Below are 25639 nucleotides of genomic sequence, written 5' to 3'. Positions count from 1 at the left end.
TTAGGGGCCTCTACTGATTATAGACCCTTTCATGACTTTTAAGCCTTTTAGCTCTTTGCAACTGATTGGCATGCCATTTAATTTTAACACAGTTATTCTCCCTCCCTACAATGTCATCTTTAACATCCAGGATTAAGTTTCAAATGTCATCTATTACATACTCAGAATCCCAAAGGAAGTCAATAAACTGTATTCATAAATCCAAACCATATTGTCTGACTCTGGAAATTTCAATAATATCTCCTAAGTTAACACATTCATTTTGTGCTAAATGTAGACGGTGGGTGGTCTATTCCTCATAAGAAACTATTTTCAGCAGTTTAATATATTGTTCAAAGTCTGAAACAAATCTGGTTAATTATTTTTACAGAGAACACATGAACATATCTCTCTCTCTCTCCAAAAAATTTCACTTCTAGGTTCACCAAACTAAGGAAGATGCTAAGATCCCTGCTCCCACTCTTCTGTCACGAGTATTTAAAAAATGAATAAAAAGATATCCAGCAGAGGTTATGTCAGCTGCAATTATCATATACAATTATAATACACATCCGAGAACTATTTTTGCATTGGTTGGTTCCTCTATTATTTATAATCCAGAATTACAAATGCTATCTTTCTCCCTTTTAGAACTGTGTTGCATAGCATCTTGAGTTGTGTTTTATTTTCTAATCATTAACTATAATTTCGAAACCCCATGGGGTGAAAGGAGTGAAAACAAAGAGGCTGACACAATCAGTTGGAGTTCTTATTTAGGAGGTTGCTATTTTGAAAGATGCATGGTAGTTAAATGCAGTTATTTAAACTGCAATTATCAAAGAAGATTAAATAAATGAGATGCATCTATTGTATTTTTCAATGTACTCACTTAAAAGATTTTAGAACCACCCTTCATCAATTAGATACTAGGGCACTATACAAGATAAAGCCAAAAATGGTCATATACCCAAATTACAAATCAAAGCAACTTTATGGGGTTGTAAATACAATAGGATAGAGTGCACAACTAAAATGTCTCCGCAAAGATAAAAGTTCTCACTTGGAATTGAAAATATAACAAGGTCAGAATACTTCTTGGAGAGGGTGTTGCATAGTTGGGGCTCCAAGATGGAGACAACTCACTCCTTAAAGCTACTTAACCTCACTAGCAGATCTTAAAACATGGGTAGGCTGGTATTGTAAGGGAGCTATGCTCTGGTTAGAATGTCAACCTGTGCAGGCACTGCTAAATTCACAACCACATAATCGCCCCAGCTCACTTTTTATATGCTCAGTTCACACCAGCTCTTTCTAAGTAGCCATGCACCTGCGCATATGGTCATGTAGATGAATTCAGCAATCTGAACCTGGCTCAAAGTCCTGCTCACTATAATTCCCAGTGGGTGTAATTTAAATAGATAGGCCTTCTTCTTTTCTTCCAAAGAGAGAACCAGAATTTTTTAAAGTCTCTTTGGCTTTTTGTGCTTAACTGGTTACTAATTTTTATTATTTTAATGTAGTGATGCTTCAAACCACCCTGGGATTATAGTTGATCAAGGACAGTTTAGCAATTGAATGTGCATGTGTGACTGTATGTGCAAACAGAAGAGGACAAGCACTCTGGAGGAGCCAGCCACTGGACCTGCAATAGGCAGGGCCACCTCAAGATTGAGCTGGTCCAGCTCTCTTAAAACAAATATTAAGGGGGTTGATGTGCCTTCAGCCCCCTAGAGTTGGCATGCCTAGGAGGGTATATTGTGTTACATGCCGATTGGTTACAAAGTGTTAACATATATGTTCCCATAGAATCAAGGTACACTATTCAGCTTTTCTACTTGTTCTTTATCTTCACTATTGTTACAGGGGGGTGTTCTCCTTGCTGTTCCTCAACAGTACACTCCAAAGGGGGGGGGGAGGTAGGGATTACAAAAAGTGAGCAAGGAATAGGTGATTCTCTAGCCTCAGGGTCATGGCCTCTGGCCTGTAGTGGCTGCTGGCCTAAAATGGTACTTGTCTGGTTCTGATCCTCTTCAATACCATGAGGCCGTTGTCAAAGGCTTACTAAATCAAGATAAACTACTTCCAAAGCATTCCCCTGATCCACCAAGCATGTAACTGTATCAAAAAAAAGAAATGAGATTTGACTTGCTTTTGAGTATCCCATGCTGGGTCTTACTAATCACAGCATCCTTTTCTAAGTAATTGCAGACCAACTGTTTAATTAGCTATTCTAGTGCTTTTCCTGGTCAAGCTGACCAGTCAGTAGTTACCTGGCTCTTCCTTCCTCCCCCCAAACCTTTTTGAAGATGGGGACAACATTTGCAAGAGATGGCTTTCAACTGCTAATCAGATATATACTGCTTTCAACAGTGGAGGGTAGAACATAACCACCTGGGTTGGTAGACAATGAATCCTCACTTTTAAGCTATTGTAAAATGGGTATCTGAAATGGTTTTAGACTGCACTGTATTTGTATTTGGACTTGGATTGAATACTAAATAATCCAAACAGATGCTTCAAAATCCATGTTCAGCTAAGAATACAAGATAAAAAATTAACACAATCAACAAATATATTACAAGAAGTACGGTAATATAAGAAATAACTGCAAAAACAAAGGGGGCTACGACCCGGAACCAATAAATTAACTAAAATGTCGGGAAGCCCTAAATGGCTCAAGTTGCATTAAGAGCTGAACACCTCTAAGCCATTTACAGTTATGAGGCTGTTACTCCTCACTGTGCTTTCATAGCTGATGCAGCATAAATAAAAGAAAAACAAGCAGCCTTGCAAAGCAAGAGGTGGCAAAGCCACGCTGAGATAAAAATGAAAGAGCAATTTCTAAAAGATTTATGAGCTTTAGATTTTGAAAGTTGCTCTCGTGCACACACTGGATATAAAAATAAAACCACATGACAGAAATAGAACCAATATGGAAGACTAAAATCCGTAACAATGTATTTTATGTAGAGATGGGTTAGCCTACCTGTACCCCTTCTCAACCAACCGGATAAAATTATTTGCACAGTGAGATCTGTTGAAGGGCTGCAACTGAATTTCAAGCCTTGCAACTTCACTGTTAGAGAGGTTGTCTGATTATGCTCCTCAGATCTATTTGAACGAGTGAAGATACCCAGCCCCCACTAGTCTCAATTTATGTTTTTCCGAGTTACTCCACAATTAGATGTCTTCTGTGTGCCACACCAGAATCTTAAAGAGCCACTTGATTATCCTCCAACCAAAATCCCCTAACGAGCCATCCATAAGCCTATGGTATGTCAATCTGTCAAAATGCAATTCCTAACATGTCAGGATAATTAATGATCCATGACAACTTTCCTAAGAATACAGAGCTTCTCCGATTTCTTTCCCCCACTCCTAGTTTATGATAATCTCCTCTGCCGTAAAATAGGCTCTACTCTCCATTCAGATCTAACACTTTTTAAAGCATCTCAGCAATATAATAAAAGGCTCAGCCAAGCAGCTGATTGCACTAGTCCCGTATGTGGGGAAGCTACAAAATCGTCATCCCCTGTCTACACATCATTTCCATATTCAACATGCTTAGTCAATATGGTACCCTCGAGATGCCATTGAACTATCCCTGACAATCAGCTATGCGGTCTAACAACGTCTGGAGGCCACCACATTGGCTACTTCTGTTCTATGTTACCATCCCAGGATCTTGGGATGAAAAAAGTGAGTCATCCAAAAAACCCTGCTCTTCCAATCTTGCATGGTTTGGAATCCAACATTTTTCTGCTCTCTCACTTTTGCTTGGCAGCACAGCCAGATTATTACAACATGCTGTTGTGTTGCTATTTAAGTTTTATTTAGATGAATTTCATCCTTTGAGAAATTATCTCAGCCTTCTGGTGGCTAGTAAGAGAAGCATGCCATTAGCAAGCAAGGAGATGAAATTATTATTATTATTATTATTATTATTATTATTATTATTATTATTATTATTTCTTTATACTCCACCTTCCCCTGATGGGACTCAAGGTGACTTGCATGTACAAATGAGAACTGCTAAAAACGTAGGAAAAAACTATTATTAAAAAAAACCAATTAAACACTGATGAAAGTAAAACTACATACATATATAAAAACTATTAAAACTATACAGTCTGTTCCCAAAAGCCTGTTGGAACGAATGGCTTCACCTACTGGTGGAAGGGCAAGGAGGTGAGTTTGCCTTCCTTTACTTCCATGCCTTTGGCTAATTAAACAAACTATTGCCTTTAAAACGGTGTGTGTAATTGTTTTGTTTGTTACTGTTATGTATTTTTGTGTTTTTTGTATTGTAAACTGCCCGGTGATCCTAGAAATTTAATTTAATCATCATCAACAACAACAACAACAACAACAACAACAACTAACTAATATTGGCTCTGCAGAGTGATTTCAGATAGGGGTTTCTCCAAGCCCTATCCTGTATTGTCCAGATCACTTTCCAATTTATGTTCCAAATTAAATTTAACTTTTCTAACTCTTGAAGCATCTGATACCACTTGCTCAGCATATCTTTTATTTGGCTCTTGAAATATTTCATACTAGTAAAAATAGCTCTTGGTCCTTTCATTTATCAATTTATAATTTCCAAGGGGCAGGGGAAGAGAGAGAATATTATTACATCATAGATTTAAGACTGAACTAATCCAAGTAGTACCATAAAGAAAGATTTTCCAAATGATGCATCAAGGAAAACTGCTCACTATAAAAAAAATAAAAAAAAATACATATGGTGATAATCCAGGGCAACGTTGAACCTTTAATTTGCACCATGTATTTAGTATAGTCTTATCTATCTCTCCAATGATAAGATCCAATTTTGGAAACCAAAGTTAATTAACTAAAGGGCATTTTTAATTCATCTTTTGCTGGGCTTGTGACTATATCCAATAAAACCCAGTAGACTCTCATTATCAATTTAGATGCATAATAATATAAATTAATTTTTGATAATGTTATACCCCCAAGTAATTCAGATTTAAATAATGTCTTTCCAGCATCTATTGGATGTTTACCATTCTACAGAGATGTTAAGAGTAACTTTCTGCCATAATTGCAAAATAGCTAAATTGTGCCTCACTGGTAGATGCTGAAAGGGGGAAGAATATTTTAGGTAATAGATTCATTTTTATCAAAGCTATTTTACCTGACTAAGATAAAAGGATACCTTTATCTTGTCTAGTGACCTAAATCTTTCATTGTTTCTTTTAATAATTTCTGATCAATGTCCTGAGCTTCCAGATTAAATTTTCTTTGAAGTGAAATTCCTGGATATTTAATTGGTTTATTTATAACAAGGAGAGAATATTTTCTAACAATGCTATGCACAGCTGGTTTTCTATAGATTAATACCAAACCACTCAAATTAGGTTACGGTTGCTATTATAGTACAAAATTATACTGTAATTATTATATGATATAATATTTGAAGGAAATGGGAAATGATTCTTCTGGATTTGTTCTTGTATATCATTTGCACAGAGAACCTGTTCACACATCTCACTAACTATGGCTTAGTACAAACTCATGAGCGTGAGGGCTCCAAGAGAGACAATTTGCTCCTCCCTGGTCTCTCTCCTGCTGACACAGAGATATGTGGCTTGCAACTATGCTATTTACTGGGTGCTCTGAGCAAATCCAGAGGCAAAGTAAGCCTCTGCCACACACCTCTAGATCCAAGCTGCAGGGAGCAGCGGAAGCTTGTTTCTGCATTGCACAGAATCGTCCACCACTTCCCCTAAGCAGAGGCTTGACAACCATATGTCAGGAGTGCTCTGATGGTGTTTCCTGCTTGGCAGGGGGTTGGACTCGATGGCCCTTGTGGTCTATTCCAACTCTATGATTCTATGATTCCCCAGATACAATCTTGGACCTGGAGAGAAGGGTATGGGATTGTTTGTGACCTCCCACTGCATTTTAGAGGTGCAGCCTGAGCTGCCTGAGACAAGACCCTGCTCCTTGTGGAAAGAGAAAGATCCTGGCAGACACCCATTTGTGGTTGGTCACAAAGGCCGGTCAGAATTTGAAGATCCTTGAAAAGGATGTCTGGACAAAGATCCCAAGGCAGAAGGCAGGCATTCTATATGACAATGACTTTTGACATGGACATACTAAACATAGAGCACACAGGAACCATTAAACCTGTATTTCAGAACTGGATTACTTTTATTTTCCACACAATAAAAGTGACCACTGAGTATAGCAGGCTATATAAGGTCTTTATATACCCTTTGGACCCCTGACCATTAGGTCCAGTTGTGAGCGACTCTGGGGTTGCGGAGCTCATCTCACTTTATTGGCCAAGGGAGCCGGCATACAGCTTCCAGGTCATGTGGCCAACATGACTAAGCCGCTTCTGGCAAACCAGAGCAGCGCACGGAAATGCCGTTTACCCTTCCACCGGAGTGGTACCTATTTATCTACTTGCACTTTGACATGTTTTCGAACTGCTAGGTTGGCAGGAGCAGGGACCAAGCAACGGGAACTCACCCCGTCGCGGGGATTCGAACCGCCGACTTTCTGATCGGCAAGTCCTAGGCTCTGTGGTTTAACCCACAACGCCACCCGCGTCCCTAGCAGGCTATATATCTTGTTGTTATTATTACAACAATATTTATTATGACAGCATTATTATTATAACAGCAGCAGCTGCCCATTCAGTGACCCTGAAACACAGTTAAAAAAACTGATGTCAGAACTGCACTTCCAAGGACTTGTGGAATTTCCCCAATAGCGCTGTAATGTTCAAATTGACCCTGCTCAAGCTGAAGGTCCTGAATACCACCAGCAGCCATTCACTTAGTATCCTGTTTTGTTTCTAAATACCTGACACGGAGATGTGGATGATAGATGAACTGCAATGCCCTTCACTCTGAATACCTTGATCTTTACAGTGACAAATGCCACGTTTAGCAGCTTGAGGATGACATCGGCAATTGGTTTTACTGAGCACAGGAAGAAGAATATACAAAAAAATAAAAGCTCCCCGGTTTTTATGAAAAACTAATGGGTTGCCTGTTCCTGCCCTCCCACCCTATATGCAGCCCTATTCATCTTTGCCTAAAACCTGAAAACATAACACTTCCCCCAATGGCAGTACCAGTAATGTTGCCACTGAGAAGTGTTTCTTGGCTGACCTGAGAGTCTGCTCTGAGATTATAATGTCCATTCAGACTGAAATATATTATTTTTCCTCACCACAATGTCTTGACCTGATTTATGCAGCCTTTATAGCGCCATTATGTGCAAAACATAAGCTCCATTGACAGCAAAAACATTGCAAAGATGGCAGAGATAGCAGCTGCAATTCACCACAGGAGTCAAGGCCAAGCCGTCGAAAAAGGCTTGAACTTGTGTTCCACAACAACGTAAAACATTTTCTATCCATGACTGAAATGAAGATAGCATACCTATGCTCCTATGCACTGGAATCTCATGTCTTTTGTCTTTTTTTCTGATCCTCCCTCAACCCCCTCCTTCTTGGGCTTTGGAGTTTGTTTCCCCTGATTCCTCCAAACAAGGAGGGATGATCTAGTTAGCACAGCCCTTCCTTACGAGCTTTGCTTCTTTTGTTTAAAGAAAGGTGCAAGGTTTTTCCCGTTAACATCATGATTTTAATTTAATTTGGCTCTTAACAGAAGTTGGCTTGAAACATCACTTGTTACTTAGCTACTTCCAAAATCAGAGCCACGTGAGGAAACGGAGGGAGTTTGCTATTGCCCCTGTCTGCCTAGCCCAATTCCCTTGCCCTCAATGATCCTTTCTGCAGTGAAGGGAGCTGTACCTTTGCTATAGAGGGGTAACTTTGCTCCTCTGCAAATTCTCACAGATTCCCAACTAGGGCTTGTGAAGATTCCTTTACCCTATTTTTTATGCCCCCAACCTCTTTCCGTGGCAGCCAAGCACAACACAGCACTCACTATCTGAAAGGTCCCCCTAACTCTCTGGAGAGACTTTGTGGCAGGCACAGGGACTACAGAGGGACAAAGGGGAAGAGAAAATTCTGTAAGTTGCCTTCTCTGGATACAACTCAATGAATTCACACTTTCATCAGTTTTGCTTTTGTTTTTTAATTTGGGAGGTGGCAGACTATTGATGAGGAAATGCAACACTTTAGCTAAGCTTTACTTTTTGCTTTACAGCCAAGCAACATTAAAGCATAACACATCATGGTTTATTATCTTTGGGAGCAGGGGCTGTCATTCAGCAGCATCAGCAGCAACTACCACTTGTACCTGGAATACATAGCTAAATGAATACCAGATCATTCACAAGAGGGACAGTCTTATAGCAGCATTTAGTCTTACCTCCCAAGTCCCCAGGGAAGGCTGCTGTAAGAAAATTATTACTTTGTCACAGCACCACATGCCATTGTACCTAGTCAGCCATTAACTAAAAAAAATAAAAATACTCAGGAATGAATGATTTCTATACCACATTCATCATTCTTGGGGGCAGGGAGAGAGAGAACTCCCCTATTTATCAAGTATGAAAAGCAGTTGATAAGATATATTTGATATACAGTGACATTTGCTTTTAATCAATTTAAAGTGAAATTGCTGATGGATAGGTGGACTTGTCAAAACATAATACCCCTTCAATATATAATCCAAGATTACATTTATAAAATGCATGTTTGGTCCTTTCTCACCAAAGAGAGCAGAAAATGTGAATGCAATTACTCTCCCAAGATAAAGGTAATCTCTTTCTCTTCCCCACCCCACCTCCTGAAGTCCTACTTACATCTTCGAGGAATTGCCAGGATTTTCTTTTACACCACAAAGCTTTAAATCCTGGCACAGAATCATAATTGCTTTATAGGTCATTTAATTTTCCAAGTACATTCAATCAAAGACCCTAAATACTAAAACTCTGCCTCAGTAAAGTGAGCATTATGATTCTGAGTGTTCTCTTTACAGATGAAGATCGGAAAATGGCCATATCATCTGCATGGCACTCATTTTATCTCCATCGCTCGGAACTCATAGTTATCTTTTCCCCCATTCCCCCCTTTCCTTTTTCTTTTTGCATGCAATGCAATACAAGACGCACTTGTGTTCAGCAGCAGATCAAAAACCATGCTATACTTCGTGCCGCTGGCTTTATTTAACACCACCGTCACTATAAATTTTACTCCTTTCAAGTCTGAGTGGGGGGGAAATGTACGCACAGAAGTGTGTCTTTGTGGTTTTGGATGCTGCCAGGGTGGTAAATGATGGTCTAAGCAGCCAGGGATAAATGCTGCATGAAGTACATTTCTAATATTAAACCAAGGTAAAAGGCAAGAAGAAACTTTTATGACACCCTGATGGAAATAATTCACATCCTTGCAATTCAGCTCCACATTAGGACAGAAAATAATTTATGTTATAAATTAGGAAGCAGGTTCTGTCATCCTCACCTTGGCCAGTGCAGTTAAACTTACAGGCAGGTTTTCTTATGGCTTAGAGTCAGCAAGATTTTCTTCTGAAAAGATCGTGCTTTATTTCAAACAGACACCCTCGCCCCTCCATAGGTGGCTACACATAAGATAAAAGTGGAAGCGAAAATATAGGAGGCTATGATTCAATTAAAAACCTACACAATACATTACCTTCCGCCTCGGGCACTGAAAGGTACTACATGGATCCCCAAAGGGCCGCCGTCATTGGAGACTTCAACGAGCTTTACCATATCACTGTGAGACAATGATGAATGAGGGAACATGAACATGTACCGTAAATGAACCAAAAAAAAAGACCACACACACATAAACACAAACACAAACAAACACACACACACAAAGATATTTGAGAATTGGTAGTGATGATAGGAGCACTGAATGTTACATACCTCAGTATTAATCTGATGGCATGAAAGGAGATCAATCATCAAAAATAATTCAGTTAATAAATCAAATGAAATGTGAACTAATGTTTTGGGTAAGCTTAATCCATTATATGAATTGTATTATGTTCAACAATGACAGGTGGGGGTTCAGATTGGCTTTTGCATGGATTGAGAGCGAAGCCATTGTACTGTATGAAAACAGACAGTTCAAATGCAATTCCCCCTCCACATAAAAATACAATCTATTATTTCTAATAAGTGTATTGTATGAAAGCAAATAGTTAAAATGCAATTCCCCCTCCCCATAAAATACAATCTATTTTTTTAATAGTTTGAAAATGCCACATGCATGAATATATTTTTAAATATATATATTCCAAAACAGGCTAAGTGGTCAGGTGGATATATTCAATGGCACTGATATTCCATTTTGGATAAGCACTAACAATGACAGTAAAAGCATTCAGATAGAGTGAAAAACATGGTTTATGCTACCCATAGTTAAAAACTCACGACATGGTTGAAACTTCTACACACAGAACACACAAACCATAGTTTAAAGTGGCTTTCATTTCCTGTCTGCTCAGCACTCAACTTCCTGAGCTCACTCCTCTCCCCATGGTACAGCCAGCCCCTTGAGGTAGAACAATGGCTCTAACTATGGTTTGTCAATTCTCAGTGAATTTAGAAGTTACAGCAAACGGGAATCAGCATAAATTGTAGCTTGCAGATTCAACTGTAAACTTCAGTTTCTGTTTTGATGGTCTCAAACCAATTATTATTTATGGACATATTTTGTTTTGTGAGACACACCATCTAGTATCTTTGTAATTCACATATGACTTTCATCAAATATGCCCTTTGGAACTACCTGCCAGTAGAGATCCAGCACGTGTCATTCCTACCTTCATTTAGATGTTCCCCAAACCCTATGTTATTTAGACTGGCCTTTGCAATGATAAATTATTTTTTACTAACAAGTATTCATTTATGTTTTTACTAATGCTATTACTGACATTCTTAATGCCCTTAATGTAAATTCTGTAGGCTATACACGACATTCATGTATTTTTTTAGAGTGAAGTCTACAAATATTTCCATAATCAAAATATAACATAGGGATGCGTGGTGGTGGTGTTTTTAAAATGCTTTCACTTTCCTTCCCAATTTTTCAGATTAATTTCAATATTTCCTTTTGAAACATTCATTTTCAATATATGCTTGTATGCCTCATTTGTCCTACATGTGCAATTGTGAATTGTCATTTTAAGTTGTGGAACTCCCCACAGAGGTGTGTCTGGTACCTTCATTATACAACTTTTGGCAAATGCTGAAGATACAGCTCTTTACCCTGGCTTTTGACACTTGAGATGTATATCTTTAGGATCCACCTTCTGTAATTTTGTTATTTAAAGCTCTTTTCAATATTGTGTTTAATTTTTGTAACCCACCCTTGGGCTCTGGAGTGAAGGGTGGGTAATAAATTGTAATAGCAGCAACAGCAGCAACAGCTGTGGCTATATGGAATCTTATTGGCTACACTAGTTTTCTGAAATATGGTGAAATCCTGATGTCATGTTTCAACAACTCATTGATTATATGCTATCATATTAGTCATTTAGACCCATGAGACCTGAGTTTCAAAAGCTATTGTCAGCCATGAAGGCAGCTTATTCAGAAAGGGGTGTCAAATTAGCAAAAGATTCCCCACCCAACAAAACAGGGTCTACTGACTAAATGAGAACAGCTCTCTGGTTATACCGTTCATGTAGGAATTGTATTTAAACCAGATACTGGAGGAAAGGCAAACATGTTAATTACTTTGATTTTCTATGAAATTGTCTTTATAATTCATATTTTATTTGTAACAGAGTTGTTCTAAGAGAGTAGCAATACTATATTCCATTAAATAGAACAATTAACAAATGTAAAAAAAAATCTATACCCAATATCACATTCTGGATGATCTAAGAGTCCAAGAGTATTTATGCATGTTTCACTTGAATAACAGCCCCATCACTTCCAAAGCAGCTTATGAGATGTCAGAGTAAGAGGAAATTTAGGGGGTGAGGGTCAGCTGTTCTAAAGACGCACATTTTACTGGGATAAGACAGGAAGCTGCCTTATGCAGAGTCCACCATGGATCCATCAATACAGTCTACAGGAACTGATAGAAGCTCTACACGGTTTCAGACAGGAGTCTTTCCCACCCTGAACTAGGGAATGAACATGGGAGTTTTCTGCATTTTATAGTGCAGCTTCGTGAGTACCTGGCAATATAAGTGGAAGCAACACAGCAGGGAAAAATTCAAGAGAACAGCCAAATTGATTTTTCATTACTTGTTGAGTGATTGCTCTCTCTCTCTCTCTCTCTCTCTTTCTGCGTAGCTTGAATAAGCCAATATTCTCTTGCCATGGTAAAAATGGGCACATCCAAAGATAATGATGTATATCTTTTAACAGATTCTTCCCACATAAAAATTGGTTATCTGAATAAAGACTCCAGATCTACCTTACACATAACTCTTAGTGAAGGCAACAATACAACTTTTTTCACAAAATGGCTTTTCTTTTTGGCCAATGCTCCCTGATTAAAAAAAAAAAATTCAATGTGCTTAGTGATGCTCTAAATCTACCCGGGGCTTTTATGCTTAGAGGTCTTGTGCTAATAAATAAATAAATAAATAAATAAATAAATAAATAAATAAATACAAGCAACTTCCTGTTTGTGCCCTCTCCCAGGTCAAAAACAACTTGCACGTTGGCAGTCACATAACAATTGAATGGATGCAAAATGGCCGCCACCTGTACTGGGATCTTATAAATTCAGGCCTTTATTAAATGTTGTGAAAGTCTTTATTAAATGTTGTTACTCTCCCCCAGCCCCAAAGATCCTGGGAACTGTAATTTGTTAAGGGTTCTAAGGAAACTCCCTATTCCTCTCCCAGAACTACAATCCCCAGAGTGGTTTAAAAACCAATCCATTTTCCCAGAGAACTCTGGGAATTGCAGCTCTTTGAGGAGAATGGGGGGTCTCCTAACAACCCTCACTACCCTTAACAAATTACAGTTCCCAGAATTCTTTTGGGGAACCTATGACTGTTAAAAAGTGGTATGATACTGTTTAAAATGTATAGAGTGGATTTGAACAACAATATAATTTAAGTGTAGCAGCTTAAGTGTTGCTACTGTATGTATATCTTTGGTGTTATAATTAAACATGCAATTCTATTAATAAACTTACTCTAAAGAATAGTTGCCAGCATTCTCCAGGCCAGCATCTGCATGCCCGACTGGTTCAACTCTGCTATTTTCCTCTTCTGTTCCATCTTCGTCCTGGTCAGAACAAAAGTGACAGTACCACATAAGCATTTGAATTACCTTTGGATATCAAAATTTATTCCAGAATTGCTTCCTCACCCCATCCCACAAGAAATATCAAAATTAATTTGATATAACTATTTGTATTCAGCAGTAATGAAGAAAGGTTTATAGTCAAGTATGCAATATTTGAAATTGCTCCACAAAGTGCTATTCTTAATATAAAGGAAAGTTTATTTAAAAAGTCAAATGAATAAATTTGATAAATGAAGCAACACAGTGAGCTTTAATCTTAATTTACAATAAGTGACACTTATCATTTCATTATTAATTATATTTATTAGATGCTCTTTTCATAAGAATAATTCAGTGACATACAATTTTTAAAAAAGTGTAAAAACAAGAACAACCTAAAATAACACACACACAAACACACACACATTGCATGTTCTGCACATAGTGAAGAAAGCACACAACTCTGAGATTCCCCCCCATGCCCCATTCAGGTGTAGACCCGTCACACTGATAAAATACGGAAAGATCAGAAACAAAGGAGATGGTTTTAAATGCTCATGATTGTGCTAGGCAAATAGGGCATTTCTGGATAATGGCCAGAATTTTTGTAGATTACTTCAGCAGTCATTTGTAATAAACAGTTTTGAGGACTGATATGTTCAAGGTGTTAAAACATAAAGCAAGGGAGTATGGGACAGCTTATACAGTCAGTGACCATTTCGTTTAGTGGTTCCATCCCTGGCCACAAACACGTTGGCAGAGCATGTATACGTGTGCCCTGCACCTTTCCGTTCTGCCCCCATTCCACCCTTTGAGTGACATGTTTAGTGCATTAATCAGTTGTTGCCTATATACTGATTGCAAACATTCTGGTTTTCCTATGTTGGGGTGATGAAAGTGTGGCCCTTTCAGATGTTGCTGGACCACAACTCCCATCATCCCTGACCATTGTTCATATTGCCTGGGGCTGGTGGAAGTCCAACAACATCTGAAGGTTCAAACGTTCCCCGCACAGGCCTAGACTCTCGTTCCCTTGCTCATAAACATGGAAGGAAACACTGAAACTATCACAAACAGGAGACTCATCGAAGACCTATATTTGCGGCCTGTATTTTTAAGTCCCTCACCATGCCCCCAATACAAATGGCCATGCTTCAGGCTCCTTGAAGAAATCCTACAGAATTTGCTGCTTGCTGAATAACTACTCTGCAGAACACAATGCAATAGAAGTCCAACTCTCTTGATGAAGTTTGTTTAAGTGGTTTGGAAACTACCAATTGAACAGTTACCACAAAGGCACATCTTCCATAGCCAACACACTGTGGCTGTTGTGCCCCGACATAAATACCAATTAATGTTGGGGCACAACATTAAACTCTGGAGCCACAGGAAGATGGAGGAAGAGCAATTAAGCAATTTCCAGAACTGTTTTTGGATTCTAAAACAACTTTAAAGGGTATTAAGTTGGTTTACCTAAATGGAAATTTAAACTGTTGCTACATATACATACTCCATTTTAATCCTAAAACCATGCATGCAGTAGCTACTAGTTCATCCATTTATGGGACTTTTCCTTAGAAGAGGAGGAGCCACAGCATTGTTATCTCTGCAACTTTCACAGACATTTGTGTTTCTTTCATTCTCCCATGTACACACAGACACAAAAAGCTATTGTAATGTAGCCAGCAGATTTTAGATTCTACACACTGAGGCATCAATCAGCAAAATAATAAGTGGTGGGTGAAGGGTTATGAGTTCAGCGCAGAGAGAGTCAGACAATATATTAAATTATTGAAGAGATATTAAAGCAAGGCAGAGGCAGCTGGTAATGTCCAATTGACATTTCCTCTGAGAGTCTGCAAAAATAAGGAGCTGGATGCACCAAGCTTTCTCTCTGAGTTGTAGATGCTTTGTGCACGCGCTGGATGGAAGCTCGCTGCGTGAGACGAAGCTCCTTGAAGATTGATGATCCTGTGTTTTGAGAGGCTCTAATATGCACTTCTTAGTCATCTATCTCTCTTAAGCACCAGGCAAGTAATACATTTCAAAGGTTAACCAGCATCTTGAACTTGCTTAAGACTGCATTAGGAACATAAACACAAACTCCAAATAAGATGTGGGTGTTATTTATTTATTTTAAAAGGTGTTCAAATATATAAAGAGTTGAATCTTCCAGTAACATGTTAGCAATCATAAGTGATTTCAGATGTATTGATTTTAGCGTGTGTGAGTTAAAATTTGCTCCACAGAGCATAACTGAAAACATAAATATTTAAGGATACTAGACAAAACCTCACCAGTACAGGCTATATACTCTCTTCTCTATGAATACAAAGGAGATGGCTGCGATCCAAAAATACCTGCTTATCTATGGGAAAGCAGAGAGTTTTCCCTTCAAACAGCACGTCTCTCACATCTCATGGAAAACTACTCTGGAGTGGCTTCTCACCTTCAGTGGCGGATATTTAAGGGTGCTGCTAGAATGACTTGAGACACTAAAATGTGTATTTATTTATTACATCTATACTCCACCTTTCTTTCAAAGAGCTTCAAGCAACAGACATGGTTCTCCCCCTCCCAAATTTATAATCACAAGAACCCTGTGATGTAGGGTCAGGCTAACTGACAGAGAATGGCCCATGGTCATGAAGTGAGCTTCACGGCTGGGTGGGGATATAAACCCTACTTTAGCACTGCAACCACTGCACAACCACTGGTTATCCTGTGGAGAGATGATATTAAAATCATGGGATTAGAGAACTCATGTGCAGTGCTCACGGGAGCAAAAAAGTCGGGCAGCGGTATTCCACGCTAGTTGCAGTTTCATGAGGATACGCCCATGCAGAGTCCACTGCAATAGTTCAACAAGATGTTACGAAGGCTTCCCCCACTGTGGCCAAGCTACCATTGTCCAGGAGCAGACATAACTGAAACTTTAAGAAAAGCACTGAAGGCCACTAAGGACACCTTTGCCTCCAGTGATAGTGATGGATCTAGGAGTAACCCCAGGCTATAGACTTGTTCCTTCAGGGAGAGTACAAACCCATCAAGAACAGGCAAGATTCCAATTTCCTGAACCTGAGAACCACCCACCCATGAGGCTTCTGTTTTACCAGGATTCAGCTGGAGATTGCATGGAATTCCAAAGTGAGAGTAAGATAGAGAGAGAGAACATTTGACAGAGGTCCATTTTTCTCACGGCATCTAGATCTAGACTAGCAGATCTATGAACAATTGATGAAGAGTCCAGGAAACCTGGCCCCTGCTTCTGCACTTTCTCAATCCTGCAAATATTCAGAAGGAAGATTTGTAAAGGGCCCTCCATTTTAATAGGTCTTCTGGGAAGTGCCTTGATTTTAATGTTGTAGCTATGCACAGCACATTATGTTGTTCCCTACTGCAGTTAATGTAGTTTGTTTTTAAATTAATTAACAGGGTTTTATTTTTATCTACATTGATTTTCTTTCCCTCTGCTGTTTCAGCACCATTCTAACCTATATTAATAAAGCTGGATAATTTTTTTAAAATAAAATAAAATAACACACACTTATTTAAGAGGATGTACAAAATATATTTGGACATTTGAAAAATGTCCTGTCTTCCAGGAAGCCATACGTTGGAGCTGGTGATGGTGGTGTTTGGAGACCTGTTTTCCCGGAAGTTTTAAAACTCTAAGGAAACAGAATAGTGTTTGGAAGTTGAGTCTGGTAATCCTGTGAGGCTTAAAATTTGTCTCTCAATTATGATCCTTAAAAGAGGCTTGTAAACTTCACTAGAGCATTGGTATCATGATGCTATAATCAACAGATGTGTCTTTTAAAAAAAATCACAAAAAACTTTAATATTGCCGTAATCAGCTACTCTTTTATTTCCCATGTAACATAGACTTTCTTTTACATAGAACCAAACGTAGAGTAATTTGGACACCTGCATAGGGAAGTAACTTAGAATTCTCATTTGCTAAAAAAAGCATCTAGCTTCGAAAGTATCAGCAATTATTGCCATGAGTTTCTTCTTAAATTAAAAACCCCACCTGTTACTGAGGTAAAATTAGAAAATGCTATACTTTATTTAGGGGTTTGAGAAAGTTCCAGAATCAATGATACAGCAATTTTAAGCAACACATTTGGTACAATTATAGTTTTCATTAAAGTATGTACAAATCTACATTTTCATAGGTGCATGTACTGAATTACATATTATTAGGAACTACTGTACCAACTTTTTTGCAAGGATGCAGAATTTTCAATATAATTTCAGAGTGATATGTTAACAGCATAGTAGGCTAAAAAAAGCACCTGGTTCTTGTATGTCACCTCTCTTCCCCATTGGCTAAGCAATGATTGATTCTATTAAATATCCATGAACAGTCCAACACTGAGATTTACTTGATTCAATTCATATCATACCTTCCCAAAGGCAAAATATAATCTTGAGCCCTAGACATTTTGCTGCCTAGAATGAAGGATAACTCCACATACAGAAGTCAGACAGATAAGCCACTGGATCCCTCTGCCATTTGGATCACAACTTCCACAACTTCAGAGAGCAGCTGACTAGTTTAGGGAATGCAGAGCAGCTTGCACGGTTCACGCAACAATCCCTTTTCCCCAACAGCTTGCTGCCATTGACTGTGCTCACTTTGCTCACTGCCCATCCAATCAAATGCTGCAATGCAGCAGTCGTCGTGCCAGTGTGTGTCATGTAAGCAGAGCAACTCATGCAATGTGCACGATGCCTGCTGTAGTGCATGGCCTATGCTGGCTTTGTTGTCCCTCTGCCTGCTCACTCAGTCACGGGCTTCTGCTGTAGTGCTGTCTCTGGCATACTGACAGAATGTGAGCAAGACAGAAAGGCCAGCGACAACCAAGCGTCTCCGCTATCTCATTCTACCTAATGCTAGGGTCAGTCCAGGGAATAACCTGAAAGAGGGCATGGCTGGCTGGCTAGCTCCATTAAGAGAAAGACTCTACACAGCAATGTTTTGTTGGAGGTCTCATTCCCATTTATTATATATGAATACATGCTTCCTAGGGACAGTCGCTTGGTGGGAAAGTGAATTACAACTGTGAAGTTGTCGATTTTGATTGGTATTGTGTCCCTTATGTTACTAATCAATTTTATGTTGCTAATTAATTTCATGAAACAATGCATTCAGGGAAAATAGGATTTTTTTTCAAAGGGAAAATGTACCAGCAGAAAATGTTCCAAGCAGGGACCACAAGTAAGTTTGCTGTCCACAATTTGTTTATTTTGTGCAGGGATTTCACTGTCTACAACTACCTCACCCAGTCCTACCTCACACTCATGCCCTTTTCCTAGCATTTTACCTGGAAAGGCACTGTTCTCTCCAACACCACAAATAAAAGTATGAAATGAGACGCCGAGTGAAATAACAAATACAAGAATACTCAGAGCCCAGAGAATTATATCAGGATCATTCATTCAGGTGGGGGGGGGGGTGTCTTGCTGTTTAGATATGCAACACCACACAGTGGAAGAGGTCTCAAGTGAAACAAGCTCTTACATGTAGTTCAAACTTAGCAGAGGGAAGGTGAGCCTGAGTGAGCTACATGATGGCTAAGGTTGCATTCCTCATTGAAATTCTGCCAAACAGCAGATACCACTGTACAATTCCACAGTATGAAAGACGGGGCTGCTGCCTTTCAGCCCAAGAGGCAGCTACTGCGTTAATCTTAGCAGGGAGAAAAGCTAACAGAGGCAAGGAATAGCTTTCTCTGATAATAACCTGTATAAACATTGAGGCCTTTAATCTTAGAGTGCTGTTTGCATATCGAGGTCCCCAAGCCACCCCAAGCCACCCCAATAAAACACAATTCACACAGAATTTTCGTTTAAGGTTTTTGGCATAATTTTGGCCACAACTTTATTAAAATACAAAAAATGTGAGTGGTTGCTTAGGCATTGGTTGCCACTATCTGTCCCTGCCCAGGGACAGACTGACTTTCGCACGCCTGCGAAAGTCAGAAAGGGAAAACATTTTGGGGAGAAAGATGGAGCTGGGTACCTGGCCCTCACCTCTCCCCAAATGCTCCCAGGGGCTCTTGCATGGCCCTAGTCCCTTGACAGGGGTGCGGACAAAAGGATGACAAGACCCTGGATTCCTTTAACAGAATTCCCTTGCAGCAGCAGCACTGGAGGGGCAGGCACAGCCAATCCATGCCCTCCACCAACCAATTCATAAACCGATGCCTAACCGCAACCTTATGAGTTGTGACAATTTGCTATGCAGCCAATCAGCCAAATGGACAAAATGCCTTCCAGGCCCCTGCCCCAAAAGCAGATGACCCCATGACAGGCATAGCAAGGTCAACAAGAACAACCCTAAATATAGGGAGGGTGGGCGGGTGATCTGATGCACGCAGCGAAAAGAGGAAGCTCAACGCTGCGCACAGGGAATATAAAACTTCTTGGCTATCAATCATAAAATGGCAACATTAAATTCTCCCCAATGACAAAGAGGAGCCCAATCGCAACGGTGGCCAACTACAGTTACCCGCCCAGCAACAGTGGGATGTCTTGTTAGACCCCACCGCAACATGTGCTCTCCATGAAGGAGAACACGCTTTGCCTTGGAAGACAATACTTTATGCTTTTTTTAAAAAAAAATAATTCAATAATGTTTGCAATAATAATAAAAGTATGCCACCATTATCAGAGACATGAGAGATGATACAACTGCCCTTAATGGTGTGTGGGTAGGTATGCATATCTCCCCATTTCCACTCTGGTCAGGAAACCCCACTGTTCAACCCATAATGCTAGAGACTGAAGTGGTACTTAGACAAGAAGAAGTTGGGTGAGAAAATGGCCCAGGAGTTTGGGAAAGTAAGAGACAGCAGACAAGGACTAAAGGGTAGGCAATCAAGAGAAGGATCTGAGGAGCTAAAAGAGCCTTAAACAAAACCAGAAAAGAAACAGATAGCTGAGAAAAGGAGACAATGAGAGCCCACATGTTGGGGCTGGGAGCCCCACCCAGCAGGGTCCAGTGACTCTTTGGGAAAAGATTCACAATTGTCGCACTTTTTATGTCAGTTTTCATACTTTCTTATAAAAATGGCAAAATTACTTAAGGCCATGCTAATAAACAAGTCATTGGAAGGGAAGAATTCGAAGTTCTTTCAGCAAAGGTGTGCTCCCCAACCCATAATAAAATTCATTCACAGGGGAATGCTTAACATTTCCCACATTAATTTATTCTCCTCTGCAAATGCCCTTCCAGGTTAACTTACTTCAGTTCCTTGACACTGCCTGGTTAAAAAAAGGAGGGCGAAGACAGCCTAGGTATGAAAGGTGTTTGCAGAGGAGAAGCAGTGAGCAATGGTAGGGTTAAACACAATCCCACCTTTGACTTCTGATTGTCCTTCCATGCAAATGCCTTCCTCTCTCCACAAAAGTGTGATGGTGCAAGAGGGGATGGATAGTGTTCAGAAGTCTGTTTGACAAATCGCTACAAAGTCGTACATTATATTATACATTATAAATTATACATTAGATTATTGCAGATGCAATAATACAACAAAGAGTATCTTATTCCACATAGTTATGTGTATCTTAATAATTATTTACTCTTGGTAACTTCATACACAAAATGTTAGAATCAAAAACGTAGGAAATATTTCTTTTTTAATACAATCTGGCTTGGTAGATCTCCATACATAAGACACCTGCTTTCTGCCTTAACTGGCAAACACACTCGCTTAACTGGCTTTCATGTTGCCTTCACTTTGTCATTAAATGCACATATCTCCTGAGAGAAGCAATTTTTAAACATACAGAGGGAACCAGTAGCACAGCTAACTGGCATCCCTTTTCCCAATACAGCATTACACAAACTATCCCTTGTGGCTAGGCTCATATTTCTATACCCGTCTTGAAATACTTTACACACTTGCTACTCTTCAGAGCTGGTAGAGAGTTGGTTCATGTGTAATAGGCCAGGAACCATGATGTTTGTTCGGATGCACAACCCTACCTTCGTAAATGCTACCCTTAGCCTATTGCATTTCTTATGAGAAGCCACAGAACTGAAAATATGGCCAAGCTATCTGTAATAGCTTATGCACTCCAGTGTAGTGGTTAGATTGCTGGACTGTAACCTGGGAAGACCAAGGGTCAAATCTTCACTCTGCCACCAAGCTCACTGGGTGACCTTAATTAAGCAAATCACGGCCTCTCAGCCTAACCTACCCCACAGAGATGTTGTGACAATAAAATGGGAGGGAGAGACCTATGTACGCCATCTTATGCTCCTTGGAGGAAAAGTGAGATATAAAATTTGTAGTAATGGTAATAAGTAGGAAACAACAATAATTGTTCTACTGATGAGATGGTTTCCCATTGTATTAGCAATCCCTCCAATAGTGAATAGGCACCAACTCCTAAGATGAACCTCTACACATATATTCAAAGAGAACGTCATGCAAAGCTATAATCACAAAGCTTATGCAAGATGGAATGGAAATAGGATACTGTTCCACACTTCTTATGAACAAAGCAAACAAGAAAAATACATGTTTTTAATCAGAGCAGAGCAGAGCTTGATTTAAGAAAAAGAAAACAAAAGGCGGGGAAGCACTTTCCTTTCAACATACAGGAGAAAGCCCAACAAATACAAGATCTGGAATACATATGTGAAGGCTTGGGTGTATTCCAAATAACAAGAGACAGTTGGCTTATTGGCTTGGCATTAGACCTTGCAGAAGGAACACACCGAACGTGAATTATCTACAATATTTTTACCAAGTGCTATTGTGTAGTGAAACTCACATAATGAGCTCCACGGGACTGCTCTTCAGATCTTGCAAAATAAAGCTAACTTCAAGCCAGCCACAGTCAGCGACTCTCAAGGCTCTGTATATAAAACAAGTTCTGCATCAGGAAATACAAATCTTGTGCTCAAAAATAATTAGGTACAGCAGGGTCATTCAGAGAGGGAAATGCAGGGAAGAGAGGACTGGGAAGCAAACAGGAAGGCAGGTTAACCACAAGTCAGGGTGCCTTGGAGGGCAAAGAAATGCCACTTTTTTCCAAGGGGGGGGGTGGAAACGCTCACACACCATGTGCATCAGCTCCATGTTGCTTTTCTATCATCTATATTTCATACTGGTTCTACTCAGTCCTTGATTATTTTTGGAAGGGATTTAAAGAGAGAACCTTCTGCATGCAAAACAGATGATCTGTCACTGAGCTGCAGTCCAGCACTGAGGAATTCAACAGAGCTTCCTAACTACCGTATTTTTCGCTCTATAGGATACACCCGACTATAGGACGCACCTTGTTTTAGAGGGGGAGAACAAGAAAAAAAAAATCTCCCCCTCTCTGCTCAGCACCCCTTCAGCGAAGCGTCAGGAGAAACGGAGCCCCTTCCATTTCTCCTCCCGCTTGGCTGAAGGGGCACTGCTCAACTCTCCCTCTCTGCTGAAGCCAGGAAAGTCTTGCTCTCCCGGCTTCAGCAAAAGGAACCTGAAGCCTCCAGAGCACAGTGGGACCTCCCGCTGTGTTCTGGAGGCTTCAGGCGGCTATCCCTGAAGCCTTCAGAGTGCAGCGCGAGTTCCTCCTCCGCTCCGGAGGCTTCGGGTTCCTTTTGCTGAAGCTGGGAGAGCAAGACTCTCCAGGCTTCAGCAAAAGCAACGCGAAGCCTCCGGAGCGTGAAGGGAGCGCTCCCTCTGCACTTCAGAGGCTTCGAGTTGCTATCGCTGAAGCCAAGGAGCCTGCATTCGCTCCATAGGACGGACACACACATTCCCCCTTAATTTTTGGAGGGGGAAAAGTGCGTCCTATAGAGCAAAAAATACAGTACCTTCAGTTCCATAGTGAGCTCCACCCTACCAGTTTAAAAAAACTGAAGACCTCGAAGATGTTCTACAGCTGTAATGTTCTCTGCAGACTAAACCCAGACTATTTCCTGCTGCTTCTTTAAAATAATTGGGATGTATATACCAAGTATTCAGTTTAAAAATACTTTTTTTTTCAAATTCAGTGTGCTTAAGGGATGATTTATCCTAAAAAAAATATTCCTAAAATAAACACCATCTTCCTTCTTCCAGGCACCTGATAGAACTCATGGTTTGCAGAAAATATTGATCAATTTGTAGATTACACACACTGCCTGTTATTCTTTTGAGACAAAACTAAGGGAGGGGGGAGTAATCATCATTACAGCTCACTTACAGATGAATCCACAGCTGTAAAACAATCATTTAAAAGTGTGGGTTTACATGCCTTATCAACAAAATAGATTTCACAGTCCCAAAAGTGACACCTACTGGTAAGGGGAGAAAAGAAAGTCATATGAAAAGCAATTGATGAGGATTGCTTTGATGTACTAATTAATGCAAGCACTGTAGCATTTTCAACACCATTAACTACATACAAAATGCTTTCTAAGAATATGATCAATTCAGAAATTATAGAAGATACCATTTTATTATTTCATGCACATATTTTATGCCGGTGCAGCACAGTATAAATAACTAATTTTATTTATAAATATATATTTAAAGAAATATTATATTTACATAGTTTCCTAAACAGAAACTGCAAGGCTGGTTTTGTTGGAATTGTGTTTAATTTTCTTTTAAGCTTTGAGGGGTTTTTATTTTGTCTTGTTGTATTTTGTTATATTGATTTGTTGATTTTAAATTGTACTTCTGTGTTGGTATAGATACTATTTACCCACACTTTTGTGCAACATTCTGGAATCTTTTGATGCAAAGAATTTAATTTAAACCAAAAATAAAATTGAATAAATAAATAAATAAATAAAATAAGTAGCTTGCCTCTCTAGATTTTTTCTTTTGAGTACAAACATTGTGCATGTTAAACTGGAATATGCAAAGCAAACACACTTCTAAGCACATCTCTATCTCTATCTCTCTCTCTCTCTCTCTCTCTCTCTCTCACACACACACACACACACACACACACACTGCCTAAAAAGAGAATGAAACCTTCCAGCAGTGGCCTCAGGTCACTTTGTCCTGTAATAACAGCTTATATAGCACATTCCTGGTGTACACATTTGTATACCAACATCTGGAAATTATTAAAATTAATGCGTGCAAAATAATTGTTGGAGGCTCAATAAATTAAGTTTTGCTATTACCATGGGACAAATGGTTAAATATATATGGGGGCAGTATCTAGTTACACTGCAGTTTATCATTCATTTACGCCCCATGTATGTAGCTAAAGTACTAAATTCTCCTGAGATGTTATATTTTCCAAGTTTCCTCCTCAGCAGTGACAGAGAAAAAAGGAGTCAAAATGGCTTTTTGCTCTGCTTCTTCGAACAGTTTAGATCTCAAGCCCATACTCTCCACCACTGAAACTAGGCCTGAGCTTTGGTCAGCTTCTGGCTCTAAAAATATATATATTGAATGATAAAAAACAACAACATAAGAGTCTCCTTACCAGTTGAACTACTATTCTACTTTAGCACTACTCCACATCTGAAAATAATAATAATTTTGAAAATAATAATCTACAGAAGACGTCCTGACCCTCTGCTATGTTCATACTATATACAATGCAGCACTTGGGACTGTATAAAATTTACAGCCCATTTCGCATCATGGAAGCCACTGCAGAACAATTTCCCCACAGCAGAGTCACAGCACCCCATCCTAAAGCCCTCATTGAGCCTCCTGAAAACCGGGCAATACTGCTATAAGAAGAGGGAAGGTAAATACAGTGGTACCTCGGGTTAAGAACTTAATTCGTTCTGGAGATCTGTTCTTAACCTGAAACTGTTCTTAACCTGAGGTACCACTTTAGCTAATGGGGCCTCCCGCTGCCGCTGCACTGCCACCGTGCGATTTCTGTTCTCATCCTGAAGCAAAGTTCTTAACCCGAGGTACTATTTCTGGGTTACTGGAGTCTGTAACCTGAAGCATCTGTAACCCAAGGTACCACTGTAGTGTGATTTCTACAACTTGCAAGTAATGTGTGAACAGGCTCTTTGGAGGGTCCTATCCATCTGTTTCTTGCTTGTTTAAGCAGCTACTGCTATTCCAAGATTAGAAGACAGTACCATGTCAATGGGACACGGGTGGTGCTGTGGGTTAAACTACAGAGCCTAGGACTTGCCAATCAGAAGGTCGGCGGTTCGAATCCCCGCGACTGGGTGAGCTCCCATTGCTCGGTCCCTGCTCCTGCCAACCTAGCAGTTCGAAAGCACGTCAAAATGCAAGTAGATAAATAGGTACCGCTCCAGAGGGACGGTAAACGGTGTTTCCGTGCACTGCTCTGGTTCACCAGAAGCGGCTTAGTCATGCTGGCCACATGACCCGGAAGCTGTCTGAGGACAAACATCGGCTCCCTTGGCCAATATAGCGAGATGAGCGCCGCAACCCCAGAGTCGGTCACGACTGGACCTAATGGTCAGGGGTCCCTTTACCTTTACCATGTCAATAGGTACACTGCTATGAAGTGGAATCTTGTCAGAAGTTGCTTGATA

At 39.8% G+C, this 25639-nt stretch overlaps 1 protein-coding gene across 6 annotated transcripts in view; it reads right to left on the bottom strand.

Annotated features, from left to right (window-relative positions):
- Positions 1-25639, bottom strand: part of PARD3 (par-3 family cell polarity regulator) — a 567261-nt gene that overhangs the window by 242327 nt on the left and 299295 nt on the right. For all 6 annotated transcript variants that reach the window (XM_083466611.1, XM_083466612.1, XM_083466608.1 and 3 more), the window contains 2 exons: positions 13067-13158; positions 9587-9670 (listed from right to left, as the gene is read on the bottom strand). In XM_083466611.1, coding sequence (XP_083322737.1) covers positions 9587-9670; positions 13067-13158 — 176 coding nt within the window. The remainder of the gene's footprint in view (positions 1-9586; positions 9671-13066; positions 13159-25639) is intronic.

The sequence above is a fragment of the Podarcis liolepis genome (assembly GCF_965112155.1).
Source record: "Podarcis liolepis genome assembly, chromosome: 12".
Taxonomy (NCBI): domain Eukaryota; kingdom Metazoa; phylum Chordata; class Lepidosauria; order Squamata; family Lacertidae; genus Podarcis; species Podarcis liolepis.
The sequence above is the reverse complement of the archived record's forward strand: the minus strand, read 5'-3'. Positions and strand labels throughout refer to the sequence as shown.